A 27456-nucleotide genomic window follows, 5' to 3' on the forward strand; every position below is an offset into this window, starting at 1 on the left:
GACCAAGGCTGTAATAGGGTCTGGAGCTGAGTGGTTCTGGAGGAACCCAAACTGAGCATCAGTGAGCAGGTTATTGGTGAGTGAATGCAGCTTAATAGCACTGTCGACAACAACTTCCATCACTTTGCTGATGATTGAGAGTAGGCTGATGGTGCGGTAATTGGCTGGATTGGATTTGTCCTGCTTTTTGTGGACAGGGCATACCTGGGCAATTTTCCACATTGTCGGATAGATGCCAGTGTTGTAGCTGTACTGGAACAACTTAGCTAGAGGTGCAGCTAATTCTGGAGCACACATCTTCAGCACTACAGCTGGGATGTTGTCGGGGCCCATAGCCTTTGCTGTATCCTGTGCGCTCAGTCATTTCTTGATATCTCGTGGAGTGAATCAAATTGTCTGAAGACTGGCTTCTGTGATGGTGGGGACCTCAGGAGGAGGCCGAGATGGATCATTCACTCGGCACTTCTGGCTGAATATGGCTGCAAACGTTTCAGCCTTGTCTTTTGCACTGACGTGCTGGGCTCCGCTATCATAGAGGATGGGAATGTTCATAGAGCCTCCTCCTCCCGTCAGTTGTTTAAAGGTCCACCACCATTCATGACTGGATGTGGCAGGACTGCAGAGCTTTGATCTGATGCATTGGTTGTGGGATCACTTAGCCCTGTCTATAACATGCTGCTTCCACTGTTTAGCATACATGTGGTCCTGTGTTGTAGCTTCACCAGGTTAGCACCTCATTTTTAGCTATGCCTGGTGCTGCTCCTGGCATGTTCTTCTACACTCCTCCTTGAACCAGGGTTGGTCCCCGGGCTTGATGGTAATGGTAGAGTGAGGGATATGCCGGGCCATGAGGTTACAAATTGGGTATCTGAAATGAAAAAGGGACAAGGGTTGTGTTGTGGTGAGGGGAGAGGAGAAAGTAACAAGTATGTGCTTACACCCTCTGCAGCCTCTCACTCAGAAGAGATTGAGGGCTGAAGGAGAAGTGGGATGAGAGAAGGTGGGTTAGGTATATGGATACCTCATCATCGATCAGTTCAACGCCGCCAGTGGCCACGGCCTCAGTGATGCCCCTTGCCATGATAGCCAGCACTGTCTCCTCCATGGGGTTAAAACATGCAGATGTGCTTTTCCTCCTCCAGTGCATTGCTGCTGCCTGCAGTTATGCACCACCTTCTCCTGCAAGAAAGAGGGAAGTGTGTCAGTGAGTGTCATGCAATATGTTTGGGTGATCTGGCTGTCATGGTTGACTAGTTGCCAGTGTATGCAAGCTGTGAATTGTAGGTGCTGAGGGTGTGAGGGTGAGGTAAAGCATATGAATTCTAGGGTTGAGTACTTATTGATAGAGATTGTTGGTAGGTGAGTGATGGGGTGTAGTGAATTGAGCAGTGGATGAGGCTATTGTTGAACTGGTAGGATATGCCATTTGAAGATCAACTCACTCACCTTAACAACTCATGTCAGATTGTTAAACTTCTTCCTGCACTTCATCCATATTCTTGGAGAAACGTGCTTGACATTGACCTCCACCACTACTTCTTCCCACTGCCTCCTGAGCTTCTGTCTGGAGAGATTCCTGCCCCCTGCAGATACAGGACATATCTCCTTGTTTCCACGTCTTCCACCAAGGCCTCCAGTGCAGTGTCTGAAACCTTGGTGCTCATTCTCTCGCACATTCAGCATTGCTCAAAGTGTGACACAGCATAGTTTTCAAATGAATCCCACTGCTTCTTGCAGCCACATTGCACCTCCCCTTGAAGAGGTGCAGGCTGCCTTTAAGTATCGCTAGTATAGTAATCTGGGATGTTATGATTAAGGTTATCCACCAGGTGGTGCTGTAGCTAGTGCTGCCACTAGCTAAGGTCAGGGGGTTGCTTCCTGTCAAGGTCAGCAAAAGGTGGAATGCCAGGGTGCAGGATGCAGGCCTGTATGTTTGCTATGCAGTTGTTAATAAAGTATACAGACTAATTCTAATATCTCGCCTCTTCGAGTTCTGGTTTCACTACATAGATTTATCACATTTGGCGATGAGGTAAAAGGACACTGCATGAAAAAGTGAAGTCTGCCGGGACTTTTAAAGAACAAACTCACGAGTTAAAGTTAGCTGCAAATTGGATGGAAGCATGGCTGCCACGGTAGGAACGGTCTCCGCTTTTGATATTCGAGCACAAACCTGGGAGGAATACTGTGAAGTGTTGGGTTATTTCTTCGAAGCAAATGAAATAAATGATGCCGGAAAAAGGAAAGCCATTCTGCTTAGTTCGGTGGGAAGCCAAACCTACAATTTGATGAAGAATCTGCTCAGTCCTGAAAAGCCTGGAGACAAATCAATTGTTGAATTAGTGGCCTTGCTCAAAGAACATTTCAACCCCAAGCCTAGTGAGATTGTACAGCGGTTCAAGTTTAATTCAAGGAACAGAAAAGAGGAAGAGAGTGTAATGGACTATGTAGCAGTGTTGCATAAATTGGCACAAGATTGCAATTATGGGAACAACCTGAAGGAAATGCTGAGTGATAGGCTAGTTTGTGGAATAATGGACGACCGAATGCAGCGTAGATTATTATTCGAGACTGGGCTTACTTATGAAAAAGCTTTGGAACTTGCTCAAGCCATAGAGACAGCGAACCAAGATGTAAAAGAAATACAGGGTTCAGACAGGGCTAATGCTAAGCAAGTTGCAGGTCAGGTTATTGTGCACAAGTTAAACGTGTGTCAGAAACCACAACGTGAGCATGTGAAGGCATGTTATAGATGCAAGGGCGATCACCTGGCGAGTGAATGCTGGTTTCTGGAGGAAAAGTGCCACCAGCATGGTGGCATAGTGGTTAGCATTGTTGCCTCACAGCGCCAGGGACCCGGGTTCGAATCTGGCCTCAGGTGACTGTCTGTGTGGAGTTTGCACATTCTCCCCGTGTTTGCGTGGGTTTCCTCCTGGTGCTCTGGTTTCCTCCCACAGTCCAAAGATGTGCGGGTTAGGTTGATTGGCTATGTTAAATTGGCCCTTAGTGTTAGGGGGATTAAATACGTGGGGTTACGGGGATAGAGTGGGATATGTGTTGGTGTAGGGGTTACGGGGATCGGGTGGGATATGTGTCGGTACAGGCTCGATGGGCCAAATGGCCTCTATCTGCACTGTGGGGTTTCTGTGATTCTGTGATTCTGTGAAGTGTGGGAAACAAGGACACATTAAATGAGCATGCAGGGCAAAATCACCTGTGGAGGAATCCAAACCAAAAGGGGGGAGGAAAGCAAAACCAAGGAAGAGAAGTGAAAAAACATGGAGCACATCACATCAACGGGGGAGCTGAGGAAGAAGAGGACATGTTCATAATGTATAGCATGTTAGAGAACATTCCAAAAGTGGCTCCTATCACATTGCAACTGACAGTAAATGACTCTAAGGTGAACTTTGAGGTTGATACAGGGTGCGGTGTAACCATAATGAACAAGGCAGAGTACTCAAAATTGTGGAACCGTGCAAAAGTTCCAGAGTTAAAGTCTTGCTCTCTGCATCTTAAAACATATACAGGTGAACGAGTAGTGACATTAGGTGCAGCTAATGTGACTGTGCAGCACAGGGACACAGTGGAACAGCTACCTGTAGTTATAGTATCGGGTACCGGACCAAACCTGTTAGGTCGGGGCTGGATAAAAGAACTTAAATTAGACTGGGGAGCAGTAAATCAAATAGATGAGGGCAAACAGTTGACTTTGCAAGAAGTGTTGAGTGAAGATGAGAATGTGTTCAAGGAGGAACTTGGCACATTTAATGACCCCCCCAGCTAAGATTTATGTAGACAAGGAGGTACCGCCAAGGTTTTTTAAACACTGACCTGTGCCTTATGCCATGAAACCAAAGGTAGAGGGTGAGCTTGACCGTCTATTGAGAGAGAACATACTGGAGCCAGTGAAATGTTCAGAATGGGCAGCTCCCATAGTACTTGTTCTAAAACCGAACAATTCAGTAAGACTCTGTGGAGATTATAAATTGACGGTCAATTGGGTGTCCAAATTAGAGCAGTATCCTATTCCCAAAACAAAGGATCTCTTTGCAAACCTGGCTGGAGGAAAGAAATTCACAAAGTTGGATATGAGCCATGCATACTTGCAGATTACACTGGATGATGAATCAAAGAAGTATGTCACCATAAATACACACAAGGGCTTGTTTACATATAACCGCTTACCGTTTGGTGTCTCATCTAGTCCAGCTATCTTCCAGAGGACAATCGATGGTGTACTGCAAGGGATTCCGCATGTTTCCATCTATCTGGATGACATTCTGGTGATGGGAAGAACCGACCAGGAGCATCTGAGCACTGAGAGGTACTACAGAGATTGGAGAGTGCAGGGTTACAGCTTAAGAGGAGTAAGTGCACTTTCCTGGGGAATGAGGCAGTGTTCCTGGTTTCACAGAGTGGATGCCACCAGGCTCCATCCAATCAAGGAGAAGGTACAAGCACTGCAGGATGCCCCTGCTCCTACCAATGTGGCTGAGTTAAAAGCTTACCTGGGACTGCTAAACTATTATAATAGGTTTTTACCAAACTTGTCAACAGTGTTAGCACCGCTTCACAAACTACTGTGCAAGGAGACACGGTGGCAGTGGGGAGAGGAGCAGGGGGTTTCATTTGAACAGTCCAAGAAACTGATGCTGTCGTCGGATGTGCTGGTTCACTACAATGCAGAGAAAGACATCATTCTCTCTTGTGACGCTTCACCTTACGGGGTGGGGGCAGTTCTTTCACACTGCATGGAAGATGGAACTGAAAGACCAATAGGGTTTATGTCCCAAACTCTAACACCAGCGGAAAAACTATTACAGAGGTTCCACAAGTACATATATGGCAGGAAGTTCACTATATGCACCGATCATAAACCTCTTATCTCTCTTTTCAATGAAATGAAAGCAGTCCCACAGATGGTGTCACCCCGGATCCAGAGGTGGGCAGTGACATTGACGGCATATGAGTATGTCATCGTCTACAAGGCGGGCAAGTACCATGGGAACGCAGATGCCTTGAGCCGTCTTCCACTGCCAGGCACACCTATCCTTGCAGCTCCAGAGGACAGAGTTTTGATGTTGGAGGACACTGACACGGCACTTGAGACTGCAGAGCAAGTAAGAACATGGACAGGTAAAGATCCAGTACTCTCTAGAGTTCGAGAATATTTGGTGAGGGAATGGCCACAACATCCAGAAGGGACTGACTTCACACCCTACAGTGTCAGGAAAACAGGGCTGCGTGTGCAGGATGGTTGCGTGTTGTGGGGAGCACGAGTGATTATTCCACAGCCAGCACAACAGTCTATCCTAGAGCAACTACATCAGTGTCATCCTGGGGTCTCGCGTATGAAAGCCTTGGCTAGGAGTTACTTGTGGTGGCCGAAGCTAGATGAGGAGATAGAAAATCTAGTCAAGACATGCAGCACTTGTCAGGTACACAGGAAGGCACCAGCAGCGGCTCCTCTCCACCCCTGGGAGTGGCCGGATAAACCATGGAGAAGATTGCACTTAGATTATGCGGGTCCATTCATGGGGAAGATGTTCCTCATAATCATTGATGCACATTCCAAATGGATGGATGTTTATCCTGTTAATTCTGCTTCCTCCACTACTACTATAGACTGCCTGCGTCAGAGCTTCAGTAATCAAGGACTACCGGAAATCGTGGTAAGTGACAATGCCACTTGTTTTGTGAGTACAGAGACAAAAGAGTTCATAAGAAAAAATGGCATAGTGCAGGTGACCTCAGCTCCATATCATCCGTCCTCAAATGGATTTGCGGAGAGAGCCGTACAAACATTTAAAGAGATGATGAAAAAAAGTGCAGAAGGGAGTTTAGCAGCCAAAGTGTCACGGGTTCTGTTCAGCTACAGAATAACACCTCAATCCACCACAGGACTCTCTCCTGCTGAGATGTTATTATGTCGTAGACTACACTCCACTCTTGACCTTGTCCACCCAGACCTAAAAAGGAAAATGGAAAACAGACAAAACAAACAAAAAGAGAACCATGACAAAAGAACAAGGAGCCGAAGTTTTGGAGAAGGAGATACGGTCCTTACCAGGAATTTCAGTTATGGACCAAAGTGGATTCCTGGCTTCATAGACTCAATGACAGGTCCAGTATCATACAAGGTCATGTTGGGAGATGGCAGGGTAGTACGCAGACATGTAGATCAGATACTTACCAGACAAGGGGAAATTGAAATTGAGGTTCCAGATGCAATGGCTGAGGACAGGGTTGCCCCCAGTTATCCAAGTGCATCTGTGGTGACACCACCATGGACAGAGACAATTCCACAGGAACCTATTCGTCAAGAGGAAACCATCGTTGCAGAGTCAGATACTCTGAGCACTGCTCAGGAGCAGCTGATGGCTTCACCACAAACAAGCAGGGACTTTACTGTTAGACGTTCACAAAGGACTCACAAGCCACCAGAGAGATTGATACTGACCTGTTAGATTCGTCAAGTATGGAACATAGTGAATGGAGACTTCTTATGTGACCCTTAGGAGTGGTTGGTTGTTAAGAAATTCATACTGAAATCTTAAGGGGGGGAAGAATATAGTAATCTGGGATGTTATGATTAAGGTTATCCACCAGGTGGTGCTGTAGCTAGTGCTGCCACTAGCTAAGGTCAGGGGGTTGCTTCCTGTCAAAGTCAGCAAAAGGTGGAATGCCAGGATGCAGGATGCAGGCCTGTATGTTTGCTACACAGTTGTTAATAAAGTATACAGACTAATTCTAATATCTCACCTCTTCGAGTTCTGGTTTCACTACATGGATTTATCACAGCTAGCCACTTGCAATATCGGCCCCCTGCTGACACATGCAGCTAATGAACAGTCTGAGGAGCGCTGGCTGCATGCAGCAATCATGAATTTACCGTGCTGCCTGCAACGCAATAAACGGGCGCAGGTTAATTACATACCGCGATCCCCACACCTGTTTTCAGGGATATGCCAATTTCTCCCCTAGGTTCTTTTCAAGCAGCCAAGGGGGATCTCTGTAATATCAGCCAGACTGCAGTACAGACAAGCCTTTGTCAGGTGACTGACACACTTTAAAGGAGAGCCAGGTTGTCACAATACATTCATTCTTCAATATCCTCCCCGACCTACTCAGTGAAAATAAATCATGTCAATTGTTGGATCGTGGGTGTCAAAGTTTATCCCCTGCTGCCACGGATAATGATTCCAATAAGAGTGGCAGAGAAGTGATACAAAGAGGCATGTGTCTCTACAAGATTGGTCATTGAATGGATCATCCTTAAAGAGAGGCTTTTTCTGCCTAGACAGGATATCATGTGTTCTGCAGTAAGCTTCAGATCGTATTTCATGCATCTGTGTTGTAGCCTGCTGTGCCTTGCAAAACTTCGCCACGCAAAAAGATTTGGCCTTTGGCATTGCTGTCGAGGAGGCCGTAGCTTCACAAGAGGTTGAACTACATGGAACAAAGAATCACGATGACCTGGACAGAGGGCTCCTCAGGAATTGCTTCAAGGGGCATCAGAGCATGTCTCATCACCAAAGTATTCTCTTTTGTATAGCTCCGTGTACTTTTGACAACCAAGCCATACCTCCTTCTCCCTCGCTTTCAAATAAAGGAACATTCCCTCAATCCAGTACCCATCCTGGAACATGACAAAACATCAGCCATCTTTGTCCCTACATGACCATGCCAATAATCATCAACTGATTGAACAAACCAGCACATAATAAGTGCACCTTCAATCTAACCTCAAGGATTGTAAGCGGCATATGATCCGCTTACGAGAGAGATCCATGACGCTGAACTCTAGGGAATATGTAGTGCAGTCCTGAATATTTGTAATTGGTGAGTCTGCTGATTAAGCAGTCTCAATGCTTCGATGTTACAGCTATGATTCAACTGTGTTTGATTGTGTGTCACTGATAACACACCAGTGCTATAGAGAATGAAACCAAGCAAAATCACATGTTACTGCTTCTGGGCATAACATTAGGCATGCATTTTTAACACATACTTAGCACACGTTGATGAACTTATAGGTCTAAGAGAGAGACTGATCATTATACATACTAGCAGATCCCCCATGGTGTTGCTCACAGTAAGTCAGAGGACCGTTTTATAACAGTAGAGACATTATCAACAAAGTCTGACCAGAAGTAAGTTTGGCACTTATAGGAATAGTAGATTAGGTTTTCCTTTTGCCATTAGCAATTTAACTGAATAACTAACTAGCAATGGGCAATAACTGTGGCCTTGCCAACATCATCCACATCCCAAGAACAAAATAATTTTAAAATGTGGCAAATTGTTGGGGTGATCAACATCTTAGGAATCATAAACACTGTAGCTGCTGTGGCAGTTCTGTTAATATGATGGAATCATTTTTTATTGCTATATGAAGAAGTTTGATTGGTTTACAGCAGGCAGCATAATATTCAGGGCCTTCAGGTAAAGTACCCCTTTAGCACTAATCCCAGATGTCACGTCTGATATACCACACGCCAGACTACCTAGCCCTTCAAAGCGTGAAGGGGACGACAGGAGAAATGCTGTACTATGAGGGAAAATGACCTTGATAGAAATGTTCCTGAAGGAGGACTAGACTGCAGGAAGTGCCTGCTGGTGAGAGGGTTTTTTTCTGTAGATGCCTGAAGATTAGGCGTACTGAGAGGGTAATGCTGTGTGACCAATTGTCTAACACTGCCTCTGCAGGTCTCTCATGCTGGGGCTGTTGAGAAACAGCTTAGATCGAGATATTACGCCGCCAATGTTCATTGCTCCAGGGGACCATGTCATAAAGTCCTTTGTAATGAATAAATTTCCCCTCCGCCAATTTCAAGGAACAGTAGGAGAATTGAGCCACAGCATGCAAGCACCAGTTAAGCAAGTGGGTCGCAATGATGCAATGAAACCTCTGCCTAAAGGAGGACATGCCTGGAGTCAAGACATTGAGAAGAGTGAAAAAACAAAGAAAGAAAGAACTTGCATTTATATAGCTTCTTTCACAACCTCAGGACACCCCAAAGTGCTTTACAGCCTATTAAGTACTTTTGAAGTATAGTCACTAATGTAAGAAAGTGTGCTGGGGAGACAGGACTGTCTGGAGTGCCACTCAGGAAGCCCACTTACAGACTGATTGCCTTAACTTGCTCAAAATTCATTCCTTGTTTGTTTTGGTGCTTCTTTTTTAAATGTTTTTTTTTACTGTAGTCATTTCTTTACTGATAGCCCATCCTGACAACACAAAGATCATAGTTTCTGTAATTGACATGAAACGGATGGAGACATTTTGTGGAACTAAGACAAATGCAAATTTTTAAGCCATCAAATATGCCACAGGCAAAACTGACCAATGCTCAAAGTAAAGAGCACAGTTGGGATTGAAAAGCTTTGGATGAAATGAGCCTTTAAGAGAAATCAACCTGCTGCAGAATATACACAGCTTTACCAGATTAAAGGCCATGTTGTGCACACCTCCCACACGCATACATTTAAAGATGTCCAATGATATTCTGCACAGCCAGTTAAAGCGGCCAAGCATAAGCTGTCTTGTGGATAACAGTGTCCATGTTAGGTCATAAACCATTGGTTTACTCCCAGTTGTTCATCATACATTGAACCATGTTACTGAAAGCAAATCAATGGGATACAAAGTTTAAGGCAAGTGTCTATAATTTCTGCCCGGCGGGAATAGTATCTCCAGCTCAAGTCAGGCAATTAGGGATCAGAAAGCTGATGTCCAGTGAGCCTGCCTAGTTCCACTAAAAACATCGCTCCCACCATCTGCATAATTTTCCAGTCAGGTTTAATGACCTTGCATATTGCCCCTGCAAAAGCTTGGTCACAAATGAATTTATATTTTATTCCTTGAGCACCGTTGATCCTTATTGGAGGTACTAGGCTCAGAGATGAGATAAATGGCATCTGTAGGAAGTGCCCTCCTCAGTCAGTACCCGACATGGCCGATACTGCCCCTGCACAGGTGCAGGTGGAGCAGTCTTTGGAGGGGCCCTCACAGGCTCCAAAACCCAGAGGTCGTCAACCAAGAGCATCTCAGCAGTTAGAGCAGGGATGTGAGCAGTCTGCCTCTACCTCTGCTGAAGCCACAGGGGTTGCACCACGTAGAAGCGGTAGGAAGAGTAAAGCTTTGTAGTTGCACAAGGGTATGCACATGGGTGTAAGAGAAAATGTTTTGTTGTGAAGTTTCCTTTCTGTAGTAGAATTACATAAATTGTATTAGTTTGCACCACTTTCCCATGTTGCCCATTCTTGGTTGCTGGGTGGCAACTCGCCTTTTAACTTACTTGATGAAGAATGGGAAGACATGAATTGATGGGGACACATGGGGGGGGTGTGCAAGGGCTGGTTGGTTGTTTGCAGGACTGCTTTATGTCAATGGTGGGTGGGGGGAGGTGGGAAGAGTGGCAGTTCCATGTGGTTCTGACATTGGTCCACTGGAGCAACCTAAGTGAACCTTGCATTAATAAGGGCATCCCTAGCATCCCAGGCAGCAATGTAAGTAGCTGGCTTTGCAATGCCCTCATCACCTTCCTCCTCCTCTTCAGAAATGCCTGCAGACATTCTGCACTCTGCACCTTGTTCCTCCTGTAAGTCCAAACCTCGCTGCTGGGCAATGTTGTGCAGAGCGCAGCACACCACACCCATTCTGGACATCCTGGCTCCAGATCTGTCTCGGCACCTGAAGCGCATCTTCAGCATGCTAATGGCTTATTCAATCACACATCTGGTGGTCATATGGCATGCATTGTAGCGCTGTTGGGCTTTATTGATCGGGTTTCTGATGGGTGTCATCAGTCAAGTTTGAAGTGGGTATCCCTTGTCTCCTAGCAGCACACTTATGTCTGCTTGCAGGTCGAAAGAGGTCAGGAAGCTTGGACTGCCGCAGGACAAAAGCATCCTGGCGGCTCCCTGGGAATTTTGTGCACACCTGCAGAAATATCTTTTTGTGGTTGCACACCAGCTGCACATTGATGGAGTGGAACCCCTTGTGGTTCACGAATACACCTGGATGCTCTGGGGGGTCCGCAGATTGCCACTTGTGTGCAGTCGATGACTCCCTACACTGTGAGAAGCCAGCCAGAGACGTAAACCCAAGCGCCCACTCATTCTAACTGTTATAATCGCAAGCAAAGTTCACACAATTACCGGCTCTGGCAAACAACCCATCAGTCACCTGTCTTATGCATTTGTGGGCCGCCAACTGGGAGATCCTGGATATGACTCCGGCAGAGCCCTGGAGGCAAAAATGTTGGGGTTGATGGTCACTTTGGCAGCCACTGGTAACGCATGGCCACCAGGCCCAGCAGGGAGCAGGTCTTCTTCTGGGAGGCTGCAGATGTCTGCCACCAACTGACGTGACAACCTGGGCCTCCAAAAGCACTGCTGTTCCGCCATGTCAAGGAAACCCAGCTTCTGCCCATACACCCTGTGTCGCCGGTAGTGCCTCCTGCGAGCTGCACCTCTCTGCTGCTCCCCTCTCTGCTGTCCAGTTGCACGTCTCTCAACAGCAGGCTGCTGCTGCTACTGATGCTGGTGCTGGTGCTAGTGCTGGTCATATTGCTCCTCATCCAAGGTCCAATCTAAGGCAGCCAAGGCACCACCCATCCTGATGTAATTCAGAAAACCTCCAAAGTGTAGAAAGTAAACTCTCAGCAAAGGTACTGTGAACAAACCCTTTCCCACTAGTAGATAAGAAAGCAGCTGTGAGTACTGAGTATTTAGTGCAGTATTTCCATGAGTTCTAAACAGCCCCCCAATTGCCGCTGTGTTCTTGCCTTGCTTTCACTGGCGGGTTTCAGGAAGCCCAGGAAACCCCCAGATGCGACGTTAAACTTAAAAGTGTGTTGAAATATTGCTCCAATTGAGCAATTAGCATATGTTAATAGGCAACCCCACCTCTCCCAAAGGGGTTGCACGCAACCAGCCCAACATACTCAAGTTAAACATGGAGGTCGGGGGTTTAGATCGGCTTCTCGACGCGCTCACATTTTTGCCGGATTTAACCCACCACCCACACCCAAACCCACGTGCTGATCCAGATTAAAATTCACCCACTTTCCAGCGTGAGGCATTATTAATTAGCAGAATAAACGCATGTCTCAGATTGTAAGGGATGTCTTATGGACACTCTCATCAATCCACTTGCACAAGAAAATGGTTATGAATGCCCACTCCTGACGTGGAGCCTCGCCTGTTGGCGAGTAAATTATTGGTTCATTCCCCATGATTTTCTTCCATTAAAATTTACACTTATGAGTTCAGAGGGGCAGTTTTCTACTTCAAGCAGGGTGCCTCCCTCACTGGACACACATATTGGCAATTCAGGTATGCAAAGCACACAATTTCCTGATCATTGAAACTAACATATGCATATAGCCAAGTTGACACATCATTGAACAGGTGACAGTGGTTCACCGCACCCTCCAGAGTCTCCAGTCTTCCAGATTCTCCTTCCCAAAAAATTCAGGTTTGGCACTTGATGAAATCCACACTGATTGGATTTGGACAAAAGATAGCTGATAGGGGACATGATCTGACTCTTTATAAATGAATAATATGGCTATAAGCAAAGTTTGCAGATGACACAAAACTCAGAAATGTGGTAAACAGTGAGAAGTATAATAACTGACTTCAGGAGGACATAGACAGACTGGTGAAATGGGCAGACACACGGCAGATGAAATTTAATGCAGAGAAGTGTGAAGTGATTCATTTTGTTAGGAAGAATGGGGAGAGGCAATATAAACTAAATGGTGCAATTTTAAAGGGGGTGCTGGCACAGAGAGACCTGGGGGTGTACATACACAAGTTTTTGAAAGTGGCAGGACAAATTGATAAGGCTGTTAAAAGGCATAGGGGATCTTCGGCTTTAGAGGTATAGAGTACAAAAGCAAGGAAATGATGCTAGAACTTTATAAAATACTGGTTAGGCCCCAGCAGGAGTATTGTGGGCATTTCTGGGCACTACACTTTAGGAAGGATGTCAAGGCCTTGGAGAGAGCGCAGAGGAGATTTACTAGAATGGTACCAGGGATGAAAGACTTCAGTTATGTGCAGAGACTAGAGAAGCTGCCGTTATTCTCCTTAGAATAGAGAAGGTTAAGGGGAGATTTGATAGAGGTGTTCAAAATCATGAAGGGTTTTGATAGAATAAATAAGGAAACTTTTTCCAGTGGTGGGTGGGTCGGTAACAAGAGGACACAGATTTAAGGTGATTGGCAAAAGAACCAGAGGTGACATGAGGAAAAAAATTTACACAGTGAGTTGTTATGATCTGGAATGCACTGATAGGGTACTGGAAGCAGATTCAATAATAACATTCAAAAGGGAATTAGATAAATACATGAAGAGGGAAATTTGTAGGGCTATGGGGAAAGAGCAGGGGTGTGGGACTAATTGGATAGCTCTTTCAGAGAGCTAGCACGATGGCCCAAATGGCCTCCTTCTGTGCTGTGTCATTCTGTGATTCTATGATTTAATTTGGCTCTGATCACAGAACTGGAGGGCAGGAGCATAAAATTAACTCAACTGTGGTTAGAGGTAAGGGAGTTTTGGATACATGTAATATGCCCCCTCCAAATACAAATAAAGTTGCGTCACCTAACTGCTTCAAAAATAGATGTGTGTTTAAGAATAAGATTGAGGTTTAGCACAGGATCAAGCCCTCAGTGGAAATCGATGGCCCCTGCGTTGCTAGTCCCAAGGATGTATCATGAGCAGAATGCAACGGGTCAGAGACAAATAATGTGAGTGGCAGAATTGCACAGATATCCTAGAATATCCCAGAAGATCACAGGCTGGGTGTCTTTTCTCTAGAAAAGAGAAGGCCTAATTGAGGTCTTTAAAATTATGCAGGGGTTTAATAGGGTAGAAAATGTTTCCTCTGTGAGGTAGTCTAAAACTAGGCATCATAAATATAAGATAGTCGCTAATGAATCCAATAGTGAATTCAGGAGAAACTTCTTTATCCAGAGAGTGGTTAGAATGTGGAACTCGCTACCACATGGAGTAGTTGAGGCGAATAGCACAGATGCATTTAAGGGGAAGCTAGATATACACCAGAGAGAGAAAGGAATAGAAGGATATGCAGATAAGGTGAGATGAAGTAGGGTGGGAGGAGGCTCATGTGGAGCATAAACACCAGCATAGACCAGTTGGGCCGAATGGCCTGTTTTTGTGCTGTAAATTCTATGTAATATCACTCAGTGGCCTTGAGGAATCAGGGAGAGATTTCACAGGGTTTTAACTTCTTGGTGATTTTACTTATGAATTGCCATCTTCCTCAGGAGTTTGACTGAGTTGTGTAAACTCTGTAATGGACAAAAATCATGCATGGCATTAGGTGAAATATATGATGGATTTAATATAATTATAGACATCAGTGTATAATAATGAGGTGAACAGGATTAAAATAGCCTCTTTCTACTTGTAATCGAATGACCTTCACTGTAGTTTAGCCCTGTTTTAACAGCCAGCCATTAAGTAGATACTTTTAGTGAAACATACCCAAATCCTTTTCTTTTTCCACTGTTGTTAATGGGCACGCACTCGTTGAGTATAGGTTTCATGTTTCCTGTTCCAATGTGCTTTACCCTACATTTATCCACATTAAAACCCATCTGCCCTTTCTCAGCCCACATGGGGTTTTAATCTGTACAAAGCTTGTCAGTAAATTTGAATATCCTTGTCTTTATTTATGTTGAGTCACCAAAGTAAAAAGAAATCACACCATCTCTGTGACTCACTGCTGAATCTCTGTATTTCAGACTACAATGGCCGAATTAAATGAGTACTTAATCCCCAATTACGGAATTTCAAGATGGTAACCAGTCACCAATGAAAAGAATTGAGAGACAGCTGACATGAACTCATGGAGAATATTAAAGACAACTTCCTCTGCATTTTCCCAAAGGAAGAAACAATTAAGTTGAGCACCAGACGTGATTTGCTGATGATATAACTTGTTCTGCACAGCCCTTCCTGGTCTGATGCAAATAAATACCTCAACTAACTTGAAGGCAATTTGTTAGATCTTGATTCCATCTTCAAAATGGACAGAGGGACCTTGGAAAAAAAGGAAAGACTTGCATTTATATAGCGCCTTTCATGACCTCAAAATGTCCCAACGCACTTCACAGCTAATGAAGTACTTTTGAAGTGTAGTCACTGTTGTAATGTAGGAAATGTGGCAGCCAATTTGCGCACAGCAAGCTCCCACAAACAGCAGTGAGATAATGACCGATAATCTGTGATGTTGGTTTTAGTGATGTAGGAAGGACATGAAGTGTATATTATTTAAAACTTTTAAAATCTATAGAAATCTAGTTTAAGCTATATGGGGTGGGGGGAGGGGGGTTGTGGGGGTGGGTGGAAGAAAGATTAAAACAGAAAAACAAGCTATAATATAGAAAACTCCATAATACAAACCAATAATATCGTCAGCACATTTTGACACCAGACTGGCAATTTCACTGAGCAATGGTAGTTTGTAATAGGAATTGAAAAAAATCATTCTAGTATACTTCCAGAAGTATAGAAACATCTGTAAGGATAGTTTCTGCTGCTGTATGAGCCTCACATCTGCCCAAATGGTGTCACTGTACAACAACAACAAGAACTTGCATTTATACAGCACCTGGTCCCGAGGTGCCTCACAGGAGTGTTAGCAAACAAAATTTGACACATAAGGAGATATTAGGGCAGGTGAGTTGGTCATAGAGGTAGGTTTTAATGAGTGTCTTAAAGGAGGAGACAGAGTTTGAGAGGCAGTGAGGTTTAGAGAGGGAATTTCAAAGCTTGAGGCCTCAGCAGCTGAAGGCACGGCCGCTAATGGTGGAGCGATTAAAATCGGGGATGAGCAAGAGGCCATATTTGGATAAGCTTAGAAATCACGGAGGGTTGTAAAGCTGTAGGAGGTTACAGAGGTAGGGAGGGACAAGGCTATGGAGGGATTTGAAAACAAGGATCAGAATTTTAACATTGAGGCCTTGCTGAACCGGAAGTCAATGTAGGTCAGTGAGCACAAGCGTGATGGGTGAACGGGATTTGCTGCAAGTTAGGATACCAGCAGTAGAGTTTTGGATGAGCTCAAGTTTATGGAAGATGGAAAATGGGAGGCCGGCCAGGAGAGCATAATCAAGACTAGAGGTAACAAAGGCATGGAAGAGGGTTTCAACTGCAGAGAAGCAGAGGCAGGGTCAGAGACGGGCGTTGTTACGGAGCTGAAAGTAGGTATATGGTCGGAAGCTCATCTCTGGGTCAAATAGGTTGTGAGTAGTCTGGTTCAACCTCAAATAGTGGCCAGGGAGAGGGATGAAGTCAGGGGCTAGGGAACCAAGTTTATAGTGGGGATCGAAGACAATGGCTATGTTCCTAATATTTAGTTGGAGAAAATTCTTCCTCATCCAGTACTGGATGTCAGACAAGCAGAGAATTGTTTGCTCTAGAAACTAAATCTGCCCAATACCCCCTTCCAAGGAGATGATAAAGTCCCTGAGAAATGCAGTGAACTTATATTATACAGAAACTCAAACAATTAAAAAAATGTTTTTTTCTTTCACTTGTAAGATGCATGGAAGGAGACAAATGCCGGTTGGTCCTGTAGCTGCTCTCAATGGATATGCAGATCATAAGCAGGACGGAGGCGAGACAGATAAACGAACACCTCCCCACTTGCCCATCTCACTGAGCTCACCTCGCTGTCAAGTGTGGAGGCAGCTTGGTAACCCGCCCCCTTGCAGAGTTGGCGCAGGCGCGTTGCCGCTCGGAGCTGAAGGGTGAGTGGCTGGTGTCCAGGTTGTGGGGCACTCACGGGAATGGCAATGCACTGACAGCGAGAGACCAGGGAGAGGAGGAGGACGGCACCGGATCCGAAAGGCACACGCACGCACACAACAACAGAAAACCCCAGCAAGTCACGTTTTGGGGGCAGGTAAAAAAAAATGCAAAAAAGTAAAGAGAGGCTGGAAATGGGCCGCGATGCGAGTCGCTGGCCGGGTGGCAGGGACTGCTCCTTCTCACCGCTTGGTCTGCGGTGATTGAAGAGCTGGCCGCGCCGGGCTGGGTTACAGGACATCGATGGGGTTCACTGGCTGAGATGGGCACTGGGCAGCTTTGTCCGGAACCCCCACATTCACACCCCGAGAAATGTTAGCATTGTTGCTTTTAGAAGTTCTCTAGCTACAATGAAAACTTGGTTTAAGAAATATAAATCAGATCGAGGGATCTTTATTGGTGATACTATATATATATACATATTTATGTTGAGTTCTACACTTTTGTTTGTGATTTGTGTATATATATATTTAAATACAATATAGAGGTGATCGTAAGGTGGAGTCCGTGGTCCAGAAAGATTTCAGAAGCAACTAGGAACTAAAAGGTGAAATAATGCTCATTTGTTTTGAGTATGGTGGTGAGATCCATGGGGTACTGTCGCTGGATTGGGTTTGAATGGCATGTTTTGCAGGTCGTTGAGTAAGTTTCTGGCTAGCTCCAGCATCACTTATTCCGTGGTGTCGATGGGGATTTCAGCACCTTGGAGAGTTCCACCAGCACCAGTACGTTTATAATACAAGCGACTGTAGTTAGAAGGCATCGCCGTCTTGAGACTTCACAAATGGGGTATAAAATATAGAGCAAAAGTGTAGCTGGAGTGGGAAAATAGTGGCCGAACGGCATGTTCATTTACTATGCATGTTCTGCCGATTACTTATGGAGCTTAGCAATTGAGCCTAAAGAAGCCATTTAAGTACAGGCTGCCGTGGATACTTTGGAGATACCCAGACAGTTTATGTATGATGATCAAGGAAGTGGGGGGGGGGTCGGGGTCTGCACTTTGGCAAAAGTTTAAGGTCTCAATAAATCAAATATTTATAATTTAACTTATAATTTAAAAATTAGTCAAGCTTAAATGTTGCAATTCAAATTACCACATACAATATCTGTGGTGTGGGCATGGTGGAGGAATATTGTTAAAATTTCTATAGGCATGCTATTGTATGTTTTAAGGAAATGAGAACAATGTATGATGTGGCCTGCAGTAAGATATATCTCCAGTGTAAGACTGACCATATCTCACAACGTCCTTACCAATGAGTTAGCTGGGGAGCAGTGCTTATGAAGAATTTTATATTGTACTGTTAACCATGTGAAAGCTTGTGAAATGTATTACAAGAGGTCAGCAGTTTTGTGATTAAAAAATTGCAGTTGTTGCAGTTAGTTAACAGTTCCTTTAACATATTAATATGTCCCAAAGTGCTGCAGACAGGTGACCACCTGGCAGTGATGATAGAAAGGTTAGGGGGAGTGAATGAAAGAATAATCAAAAAGGTAGGCTTAGAGGAGGCTTTTGAAGAAGATAGAAAGTAAGGTGGAGGGGTGGAGAGTTCCAGAGTGTGGGGCCTAGGTGACTGAAGCTGAAACAAAGAGGAAGGGGAATGCAAAACAAGCCAAAGTCAGAAGAGCCAAGGGTTAAAGCCTCAATGGCTGAAAGTGTTGGAGCACATTTCAGAGATAGATATGATCAAGGATTTTGAATATGTTGGGGGATGAGGAAGAAATGGTGATTGGTAAGGGAATACGTGATAGGATGCAGACAATGGAGCTTTCAATGTGTTCCAGTTCATGAAGGAAGGAATGGGGGACAATGGCAAAGAAAGCAGAGTGATTAAGCCTGGAGGTGATGAAGGTGTGGATGATGATCTCAGTGGTTGTAAAACTGAGGTAAGGTCGGAGGGATGAATTACTGCAGATGGTCTTGGTGGTGGGGTTTGTAGCTCAACTCAGGTTCAAACAGGACAGCAAGGTTGTGCCACTGTTAGGTTCAGCCTGAAGGGAGTGGCCAGGGAATGGGATGGAAACGGGATAGTTTGCAGAGTTTTTGGCAGAAGCCAAACAGACTTCATTCTTGCTTACATTAAGCTAAAGAAAGTTTTTGCTCATCCATTACTTGCCATCTGATAGGCACAATAATGGTTGTGGAGTAAAGGACTGCTGCAGAGAGGTAGAGCTGGTGTCATCAGCACACAAGTGAATGGTGATCCTACATCCACAAATGATGTCACTCAACTAGAACACCCTCAGAAAACCAGCAATATAGCACCAGCTACTGGTATGGCCCATTACTTTAAAACAAATTGAAACTATAGTAATTGAGGCAGCATGATGATGCCTTGTTTTGAAGGTCCAATGTGTTGTACCACTAAGTGCTAGGACAACTATGCTCCTCGTATATTGAGTTCCCACTGTATTGCTGCATGGAGGTGGCAAGGAGAGGCCAAACACTTCCAGATAGACAGACATGAAAAACTGGAAGCATGGTCATCACAGACCATTCTGACATACATTCGAGAGACTGGCTACAAAGCAGTACTGGTAAAACTCTGGAGGCAGTGTAGCAGTCTGATTCCTTGGCCAAGGACAGTGGGGTTTCTTCATGAAAGGAAAACAAGAGAAATCAAAAATTGCAATTTGTTACAATATAACATTTATTTAAAAGCAAAATTGTAGTTGTTACTAATGATATTTTATTATGGTAAAAGATAGGCAATCTGTTTCAACTATTAATTTCGGGATCTAATACAATTTACGCGAGTGATTTAGATATTTTACTGTGAGTGGGTAATTATCGATATGCTTGGCCAGCTCAAAGCTTTTTACAACCAATGCATTACTTTTAAAATGGAGTCACTCTTGCTATGTAGGCAAACATGGCAACCAATATGCACACAGCATGGTTGCAAAAACAACAAATAAATAAATGACCAGACAATCTGTTTTTAATGGTATTGGTTAAGGGTGGAATGTTAGCCAGGATACCAAAAGAATTCTTTACTCTTCTTCAAATAATTCCACAGATCTTTTAAGTTCACCTGAGTAGCCAGATGGCCAAAAGACAGCACTTAACAATGCAGCACTCCTTCAGTACCACACCAAAGCGTCAGCTTAAATTATATGCTCAGTTTATAGTGAGGCTTGAGCCCACAATTTTCTGACCCAGATGCAAAAGTGATGCAGCTGAGCTCCTGACATTCAGTAATAGATATTTTGTACATTGCAATATCAAGTTTATCATATAACCAAGAGCCTGAAATGTAACAAAATTCATCAATAATACCTATGTATAAAAAGAGGAACATAGGAACAGGAGTAGAGCCATTCAGCCCCTCAAGCCTGTTCTGCCATTCAGTTAGATCATGGCTGATCTGCATCTTAACTCCATCTACCTGCCTTGGTTCCATAACCTTTCATACCCTTACCAAACAAAAATCTATCAACAGAAAATGCTGGAAAAACTCAGCAGGCCAGGCAACATCCGTGGAGAGAGAAATAGAGTCAACATTTCAGGTCGAAACCCTTCTACCAATCTCAGTTTTGAAATTTTCAATTGACTTAGCCTCAACAGTTTTTTGGGGGAGAGTTCCAGATTTCCACTACCCTTTGTGTGAAGAAGTGCTTCCTGACATCACCCCTGAATGGCCTAGCTCTAGTTTTAAGGTTATGCCCCCTTGTACTGGACTCCCCCTTCAGAGGAAATAGTTTATATATACCCTATCGGCTCTTTTAATCATCTTAAAGGATAGTAAATACAATTGAATAGAATACAAAATTTATTTCCAAGACTGAAGAGGAGGATATTTGTGAATGTTATTTATCTGCTTTCCTTGTCAGCTGGAATTATTCTGTATGACTGGGTTGTCTAGAGTGATAACACATGATTGTTTCACCATTTGTGATCCATCTGAATCCAGTTTGGACTGATGGAGAGAAAGTCTCCTCTCTTTGCTGCTTGTAACAGATGCTGAGCCAAAGGAAAGAAAGATTAGCTGGAGTGACCAAATGATTGAAATTTAATGAGGGTCTTAAAAAGAGAGGGCGATGGAGAATGAAAGAATTTACTGCATGCTCATCATTCGCTATGACAGTGTGTAAACTTGTACCAGAACTGGGAAAGAGAGAGATGTAGGACATCCCTTTGGTGAGCACCATTTATTTTTCATTATATGTGGTAAATGGCCAGGTCAACCCAAAAATGTTCAAATTGGGTTGCAATTTACCAACTGGTCAAACATGGGCTACTTTGGATTTGCCATTTGTTCCCATGCATAAACACAATTACTTGCCATTTGGGCCAAGTATTCATACACAGAGAACTATTTTCACCACCAAGCAGATTAAAAAGCACATTAAATATGCAGTAGGCCTTTTGTTTCAAAATTAATAGTCATTGGAATCGAGTTATAGATCTGAAACTTAGCTTCCACAATATCCTCTATCTGGCTTACACCAAAGTAAAACCTTTGTTACATATCCTGAATTAGATTGCAATTCCTTTTCATATAGTGCCACATGTTCTACCTCTTTATTGTCTTAAAATAATAACAGGAAAACCTTTGTAAGTAAACCTATAATGTGAGGATCTATCGCCATGAGAAGCAACAGATCGTCTATGGCCTATCTGTTGCTAGGGTAGCTTACTTGATCATTTCCTGTAGATACAAATTAAACAGTTGAGAGACAGAGTTAAAACAAATAATTATTTATTCACAAGTCAATAATCTTCTTGATGGCAAATTGCCATGAGTCAAAGTATTCATTGCAAAGTGAAAGTACTTAACTCTAATTTTCTTCTCATAAACATATAGATAACCTTTATGGTTGTCATGGTTACAAGAGGAATAACTAAGAACTATATTGGTCTGCTTTAAAATGTGTTATTTCATAAACAACAGTAGTGTATGGCTTATCTGGAAATGTTGTGATACAGTTGTAGAATTTGACCAGCTAAATGTAACTTCAGATTGGATGAACCTTTGGGAATAGACGTATTGGGCCACCTGCTTGTTGATCAAACTTCTGTTCTTTGTGATTTACAGATTGGAATGCAGCTGTAAAGGATGCGTTTGTGTGCTGAGCCCTGCCGGTCGAAGAACTTTAACTACAATGCAGGTGGGTTACACCAACGCTATGGAGTCCGATCATATCTGCATCAGTTCTACGAAGACTGTACGGCATCCATCTGGGAACATGAGGATGATTTTCAGATTAAGAGATCCCCAAGCAGGTGGAGCTCTATTCTCTGGAAGGTATGCATAATATTGTTCTCAATAATATTTAATCAATTTTTAAACTCATTGGCTCAGAAATTGGTGGAAGATAATGGTGAGTTCATGGTGCCCGCCATTATTAGTGCATAAAAACCCCAGCAATTTGTGAAGAAGTGATACGCCATGAGTTCTGATTCACCACAAATTGTTGGACGATTTTTGCCATTAACCTCACCAAAACGAAGAAAATCATCTCGCTGTGAACCTCCCGATTATGCGTCATGAAATTGTTGGATTTGCGCAGCTAATATGAATTAATCTCACTGCAGCCATTTAGGGCTGGTAATTCATGTTTTAAGGACCTTATTAATGATGTGATTTATGGTCCATTCAATCTTGGGAGGCCCAAAAAGGGAACAGTGAAACTTTGGAGTCGCACTCCTGCAGGTAGTAAATTGTTCAGAGGTTTTTTAAATTTAAAATTTAATATTTTTCTGACTTTTCCTTTCTGTCTCTTTTTCCTCTGTCTCTTAAAGCCAATGTTTCTTTCCCACTTTTTGTTTCTCTTTCTATGACTAAATTGACTCTAATTTACCCTATTCCCATCTCTTTGCTGTTTCTTTCTCTATCCTTAAATTTCATTGGTTAAGGATAGGCCATTGGACCTGACGTTCAGGAGGTGCCAGATGCCCTGTTGACATCACAGCTTCGTTATCAATTCACATTTCAAGCAATTTGTGGTGCAGAGGGTGAGGTAAAAAAAAACAATTCACGGCACTCACCCCGAGATGCACCACTCCAGCAATTTCTGGGCCAACAGGATTAATTATATATTAAAAATCTTAAATACATGTGCACTTCCTGTTTGCAAACCTATTTCTAGTTGTCACCTTTTTCCCTATGTAATTATGCCCTCCTACCAATGGTGGCACTGTAATGCCTTCATTTCTCATTTCCAAGCTCTTCATTCTGTACTGCAGAGAAATTCCTTAACTCCACCCAACTCTGTTTCTCTGCTTTCCAAATGGTCATAAGCTTTGCTATTTAATCATAACTAATGATATAAAATCAAAGTACTGTATTATATAAAAGAAAGGACAAAATGTATGACATTAAAATGGGTCTGCACAATTGTATTACCCTAGTCAGATAACAATCAGGAGCTCAAGTGCTGGATTTTGTCAGCCCCGAGGAGGTGGGAATGGAAGGACAGCCGGTAAAGATGCAGAAAGTGGGGGCGGATGGCAAACCCGCCCCCAGCCTGCCTCCGTGCCCTTTTGCCAGGAGGCGGGAAGATGTCCTGCTTTGGGTCCTGTCTCCTTGAGGCAGGAAAGGGATTAAATCCTTTTAACTGCCTGTTAACAGGTAGTTAACAGGCAGAAAAAAGGATTAGTGCCATTTTACCTTTTCAGGTGAAGGCTTCCCGACCTCGGAGAACCCTGCAGGGTTGGAGGAGTCGAGTAGGAGGTCTGCGGGGGTCAGAGGGGCCTGAAAGTGAGATGTAGAGGTGAGTGATGGGTGCAAGTGTGGAGTGGTAAGTATGTGAGGTGAATGTTAAGTGTTACAAAATGTTCACTTACCTTTGTTTCTGCCTACAGCCTTCAGCCACGGTGGTTCCGGAGTCCCGACATCTTCATTGTAGATTTCACAGACTGGCTGTTGGATCCTCCGAACCAACAGTCATCTGCTTTCTACAAAGTTGAAAGTTTTGATGAGTCCTGAACACAAGGACTCATCAAACTACACAGAATGTCAGTGTTTAACAGCTTCACAGAGCTGTCAAACGCTGACATTTCTTCTTTCAAGAAGTCTTGACAGATGGCACGTCAGACGTTGATATGCTCTGTCAATGACTTCCCCCTAATTGGCCTGCTGAGCCCGTTCAATCAGGGGAAAATCCCTCTGGTTGGCCAGAACATGATGGAAGCGGGACTGAGACCCGAAAAGCAGCAATCCTGCCTCCAGCATGTCTTCATTCACAAAATCCAGCCCATAGTGTCCAGGCATGTCTAACTATCCATGTGAAGGCATTTTACCAATAATTTAAGCAGCTGGTGGCTGTATTTTGTGAATAAGCATCTAATACATTGATGGCCTTGCCAGTGTACAGTGGAACTTTTGTAATATCTTTAGGACAGAAACCCCGTGACCATAGTGCCATGATTCATGTCAGAACTTGTGTAATATTGTTGAGAAACAGAAACATTGCGACGGGCTGTTTTCTTGAATAGGGAAGACAATTTATTTCCAAAGGTACTAATGCATTAAGGCATCACACATTTCATTTACATTTGAACATTACCCAATAAAGATGTAAATTAGCACAATCTCATGAATACAAAAGAGGCCTTGTAGTGAAAAATAGGTCAGTCTGCCCTTTTAAGCCAGATTCAAAATGTTAATTGCCAGAATTATGACAGCAAATACTTTACTTAACATGCTGTAATTTTGTGCTTGTGATTGTGAAATTGGCACTATTTTTGGATGTTATAACTGCAAACTGTCTCGCTGTATTGATGTTTTTTAAATCGTGAAACATAAATCAGTGCTGTATAGTGTTTTGTTATTATGATTTTATAGGTCGGACTCATGGCTGGAACTGCCATACTTCTCATAGGATTGGCAGTGATTGCAGCTGGCTACCTGGTGCCACCAAAAATTGAAGCATTTGGAGAGGAGGAGGAGAATTTTCTGGTAGTGGATGGTCATGCCGTCCAGTTCAACGTGGCACTGGACATCTGTAAGCTGGCAGGGGCCATCCTCTTTTGCATCGGGGGGATGATACTGGCCGCTTGCATCCTGATGTCTGCCTTTGCCACGAGTTACTCCAAGGAAGAAAAATACCTTCAGCAGAAGTTTAAAGAGAGAATAGCGGAAGCCCAAGCTTCCATCCAGCCCGTCACTAAAGCTCCAGCTCCAGGCGAACATAAAATCCCCATCACTTTATCCAAAGTACAAAACGTGCAGCCCACATCGGAGACCTAATGTGCAAATATTAGACGATGCATAGCCCATTGTAAATTAGCTATACCAGGACAAATCTTTTTAAATGTTTTATCATATTTTTATAGAGGTTTAGAGAGGCAGCATATATGTTCAATTGCTAAATTTCAGATTCATGCCTTCATTCAATAAGTGAATCACGTAAGAATTTCTTAGGTGAAATTCAGATTTGCGTCTCAGTCATACATTCACCCTGTAATATGGACTGGATATATTTGTTACCCACAGAAAAACCGCTGGCCAACATCCGAATACAGATACAATCTCTTGGAAGCTCCAACTTGCAGATGATTGTGTTTCCAAGTCTAATGTGAAATGGCTTTTTGTGTATTCGAAATGCATTAAATAAAGTATGAGAGTGATGACAGAACTAAAATTCTATATTTACCATTTCTTTTCTTCCTCCCTCCTCGCATACAGGTTTGACTTTCTAATTATTAAACACCTCAGCATATCGGATTTGTTTTCACAGAGTTGATTGGAAAAGTAGAATTAAATCAGTGGCATATAAATACATTTCACTATCCTTTCCTGAATTAAAATGTGGGCAAAGGGGGCAAGCTGGATAGTTCAGGCTAACCTCGGGGATCTGGGTTTAAATCCAGCACAGACCTAAAGGGCTCGATTTTCCAAGCCACGAGGAGGCGGGTTTGGAGGCGGGAAAATTGCAGAATCGGGGGGCAGGAACCCATCCCGCCTCCGTGCCAATGTCCCAGGAGGCAGGTACCCGACCTGTACTGGGAGCCACCTCCCCGAGGCGGGAAGGGGATTAGTGCCAATTAACTGCCCGTTAACAGGTAGTTAACAGGCAGTTTTTTGCCTAATCCCTATTTTTAGCCCTGAAGTGTAGGCTTCCCGATGGCTCCGAACCACGCCAAGTTAGTGAGGCACATCGTCGGTCTGCAGGAGTTGGAGGGGTCGAGATGTCCGATGTGCAGGTGAATGATGGGTGCATGTGTGCAGAGGTAAGTGTGTGAGGTAAGTGTAAAGTGTTTTAATAAGTTTTACTTACCTTTACTTTCTCCTGCAGGCTTCCTTCCTTCAGTTCTCGGGAGTCCCTCAGCTCACCGGCACAGAAAGCAAAATGGCCGCTGAACTGTCAAAAGCTGCAGCCTCTGCTTTCTGGTCTGGAGAGCTCTCTAACTGAGACTGAGTAAAAGGACTCAAGTTAGAAGACAGATTGTCAGTGTTTGACAGCTTCACAGAGCTGTGAAACGCTGATTTTTCATCTGTCAAAAGCTCTTGACAGATGAAATGTCAATCGCTGACATCACCAGTAACCAGGTGTCCCTTAATTGGCTTGCTGAGCCCACTGGGCAGGCTTAACAAGGTCAATCAAGGGAAAATAGCGTGGATTGGCCACAAGTCGATGGAGGCGGGACTACAACCCAAAAAGTGGGAGTCCCGCCTCCAAAAGCTCCCCATTGACAAAATCGAGCCCAAAGTCTCCTCTCTGCTAGTTGGAAAGGTCTTCCTTTAGGCAATCTTAACAAAGTTCCAGAACATGGGCCCACAGCATCAAACTGTTCCTAATCTGTTAGTCTCACTTTAAGACAAAACAAGAACGGCTGGGTAAAAATGTCACACTGATGCAGCAGAGGTGCTGCTCACCGGTTGTGACTAACCCACACTGTTGAAGTGGAGTAGAGGCAGCTGTACTCTGCCAATGGCTGTGCTAGGCTTTATTTGTAAGTGCTCAATGCTGACACTGCCTAAAATGCAAAAGCCCCGCACTTGCTGAGCACTGAAATCCCTCACCTTGTTGACCGCGAATATCAAAAAATAAATTACAAAGTGCAACAAGACCGAAACCTCATGATTAAACCAACAACGTTTAGATGAAGGTGAAATAGACTTTGTGCACAAACTCAGAATGGCCAGTTTCTGGGCCTATATCCTGGAGCATAGCAGAAAAAACTATAAAGCTTGTGTGCTGCGTGTGTGCCCATTGGAGTTAGACTGTAAATGTGTTTTATTTACCTCAGCAGGATTACCTACATGTAGGAGAGTGATATTTTCAGATATTTTATTTGTCCAAGGATGTCAATATTCCCTTTTTAAAAAGCAATTACAAAGCTTCCTGAGTGTTATGTAATGTGCGCACAGTGAACACAATTCTGAGAAATACTGTGAAAATGCACAGCAATGTACTTTACCCACAGCATTGAACCTCTTACATTTACATCATGCCTGTGGTGGCTCTTTCCTAGAGCAATCCGAAAATAGTCCCACTGCCTTGTTCTCTCCCCATAATCCTATATAGGAAGTTGTCCTCTTACTGACTTCCTCTGGCACTGGAGGAATAGCTTTTCATTTTACCAAATTATTGTGCTCCATTGAGTCACTTAACTTTTAATACAGAAATGAAACGTAAAAAAAAAACCAC

At 43.7% G+C, this 27456-nt stretch overlaps 1 protein-coding gene across 2 annotated transcripts; it reads left to right on the plus strand.

The window, feature by feature from the left end:
• Window positions 1–16762: 16762 nt before the first annotated feature.
• Window positions 16763–25543, plus strand: nrsn1 (neurensin 1). Of its 2 annotated transcripts, none has more exons than XM_085988933.1 (3): window positions 16763–16951; window positions 21897–22106; window positions 24648–25537. In XM_085988933.1, exons 2-3 carry the CDS (start codon window positions 21918–21920, stop codon window positions 25050–25052), a joined length of 594 nt encoding a protein of 197 aa, XP_085845059.1. In that variant the 5' UTR covers window positions 16763–16951; window positions 21897–21917; the 3' UTR covers window positions 25053–25537. The 2 variants fall into 2 exon arrangements, with proteins under 2 accessions (XP_085845059.1, XP_085845060.1); XM_085988934.1 differs by lacking the exon at window positions 16763–16951 and adding an exon at window positions 20844–20998 and having other exon boundaries at window positions 24648–25543.
• The last annotated feature ends 1913 nt before the right edge of the window (window positions 25544–27456 follow it).

This window comes from Somniosus microcephalus, chromosome 5 (genome assembly GCF_052327205.1).
Source record: "Somniosus microcephalus isolate GS21.2 chromosome 5, FLI_Smic_1.0, whole genome shotgun sequence".
Classification (NCBI taxonomy): Eukaryota; Metazoa; Chordata; class Chondrichthyes; order Squaliformes; family Somniosidae; genus Somniosus; species Somniosus microcephalus.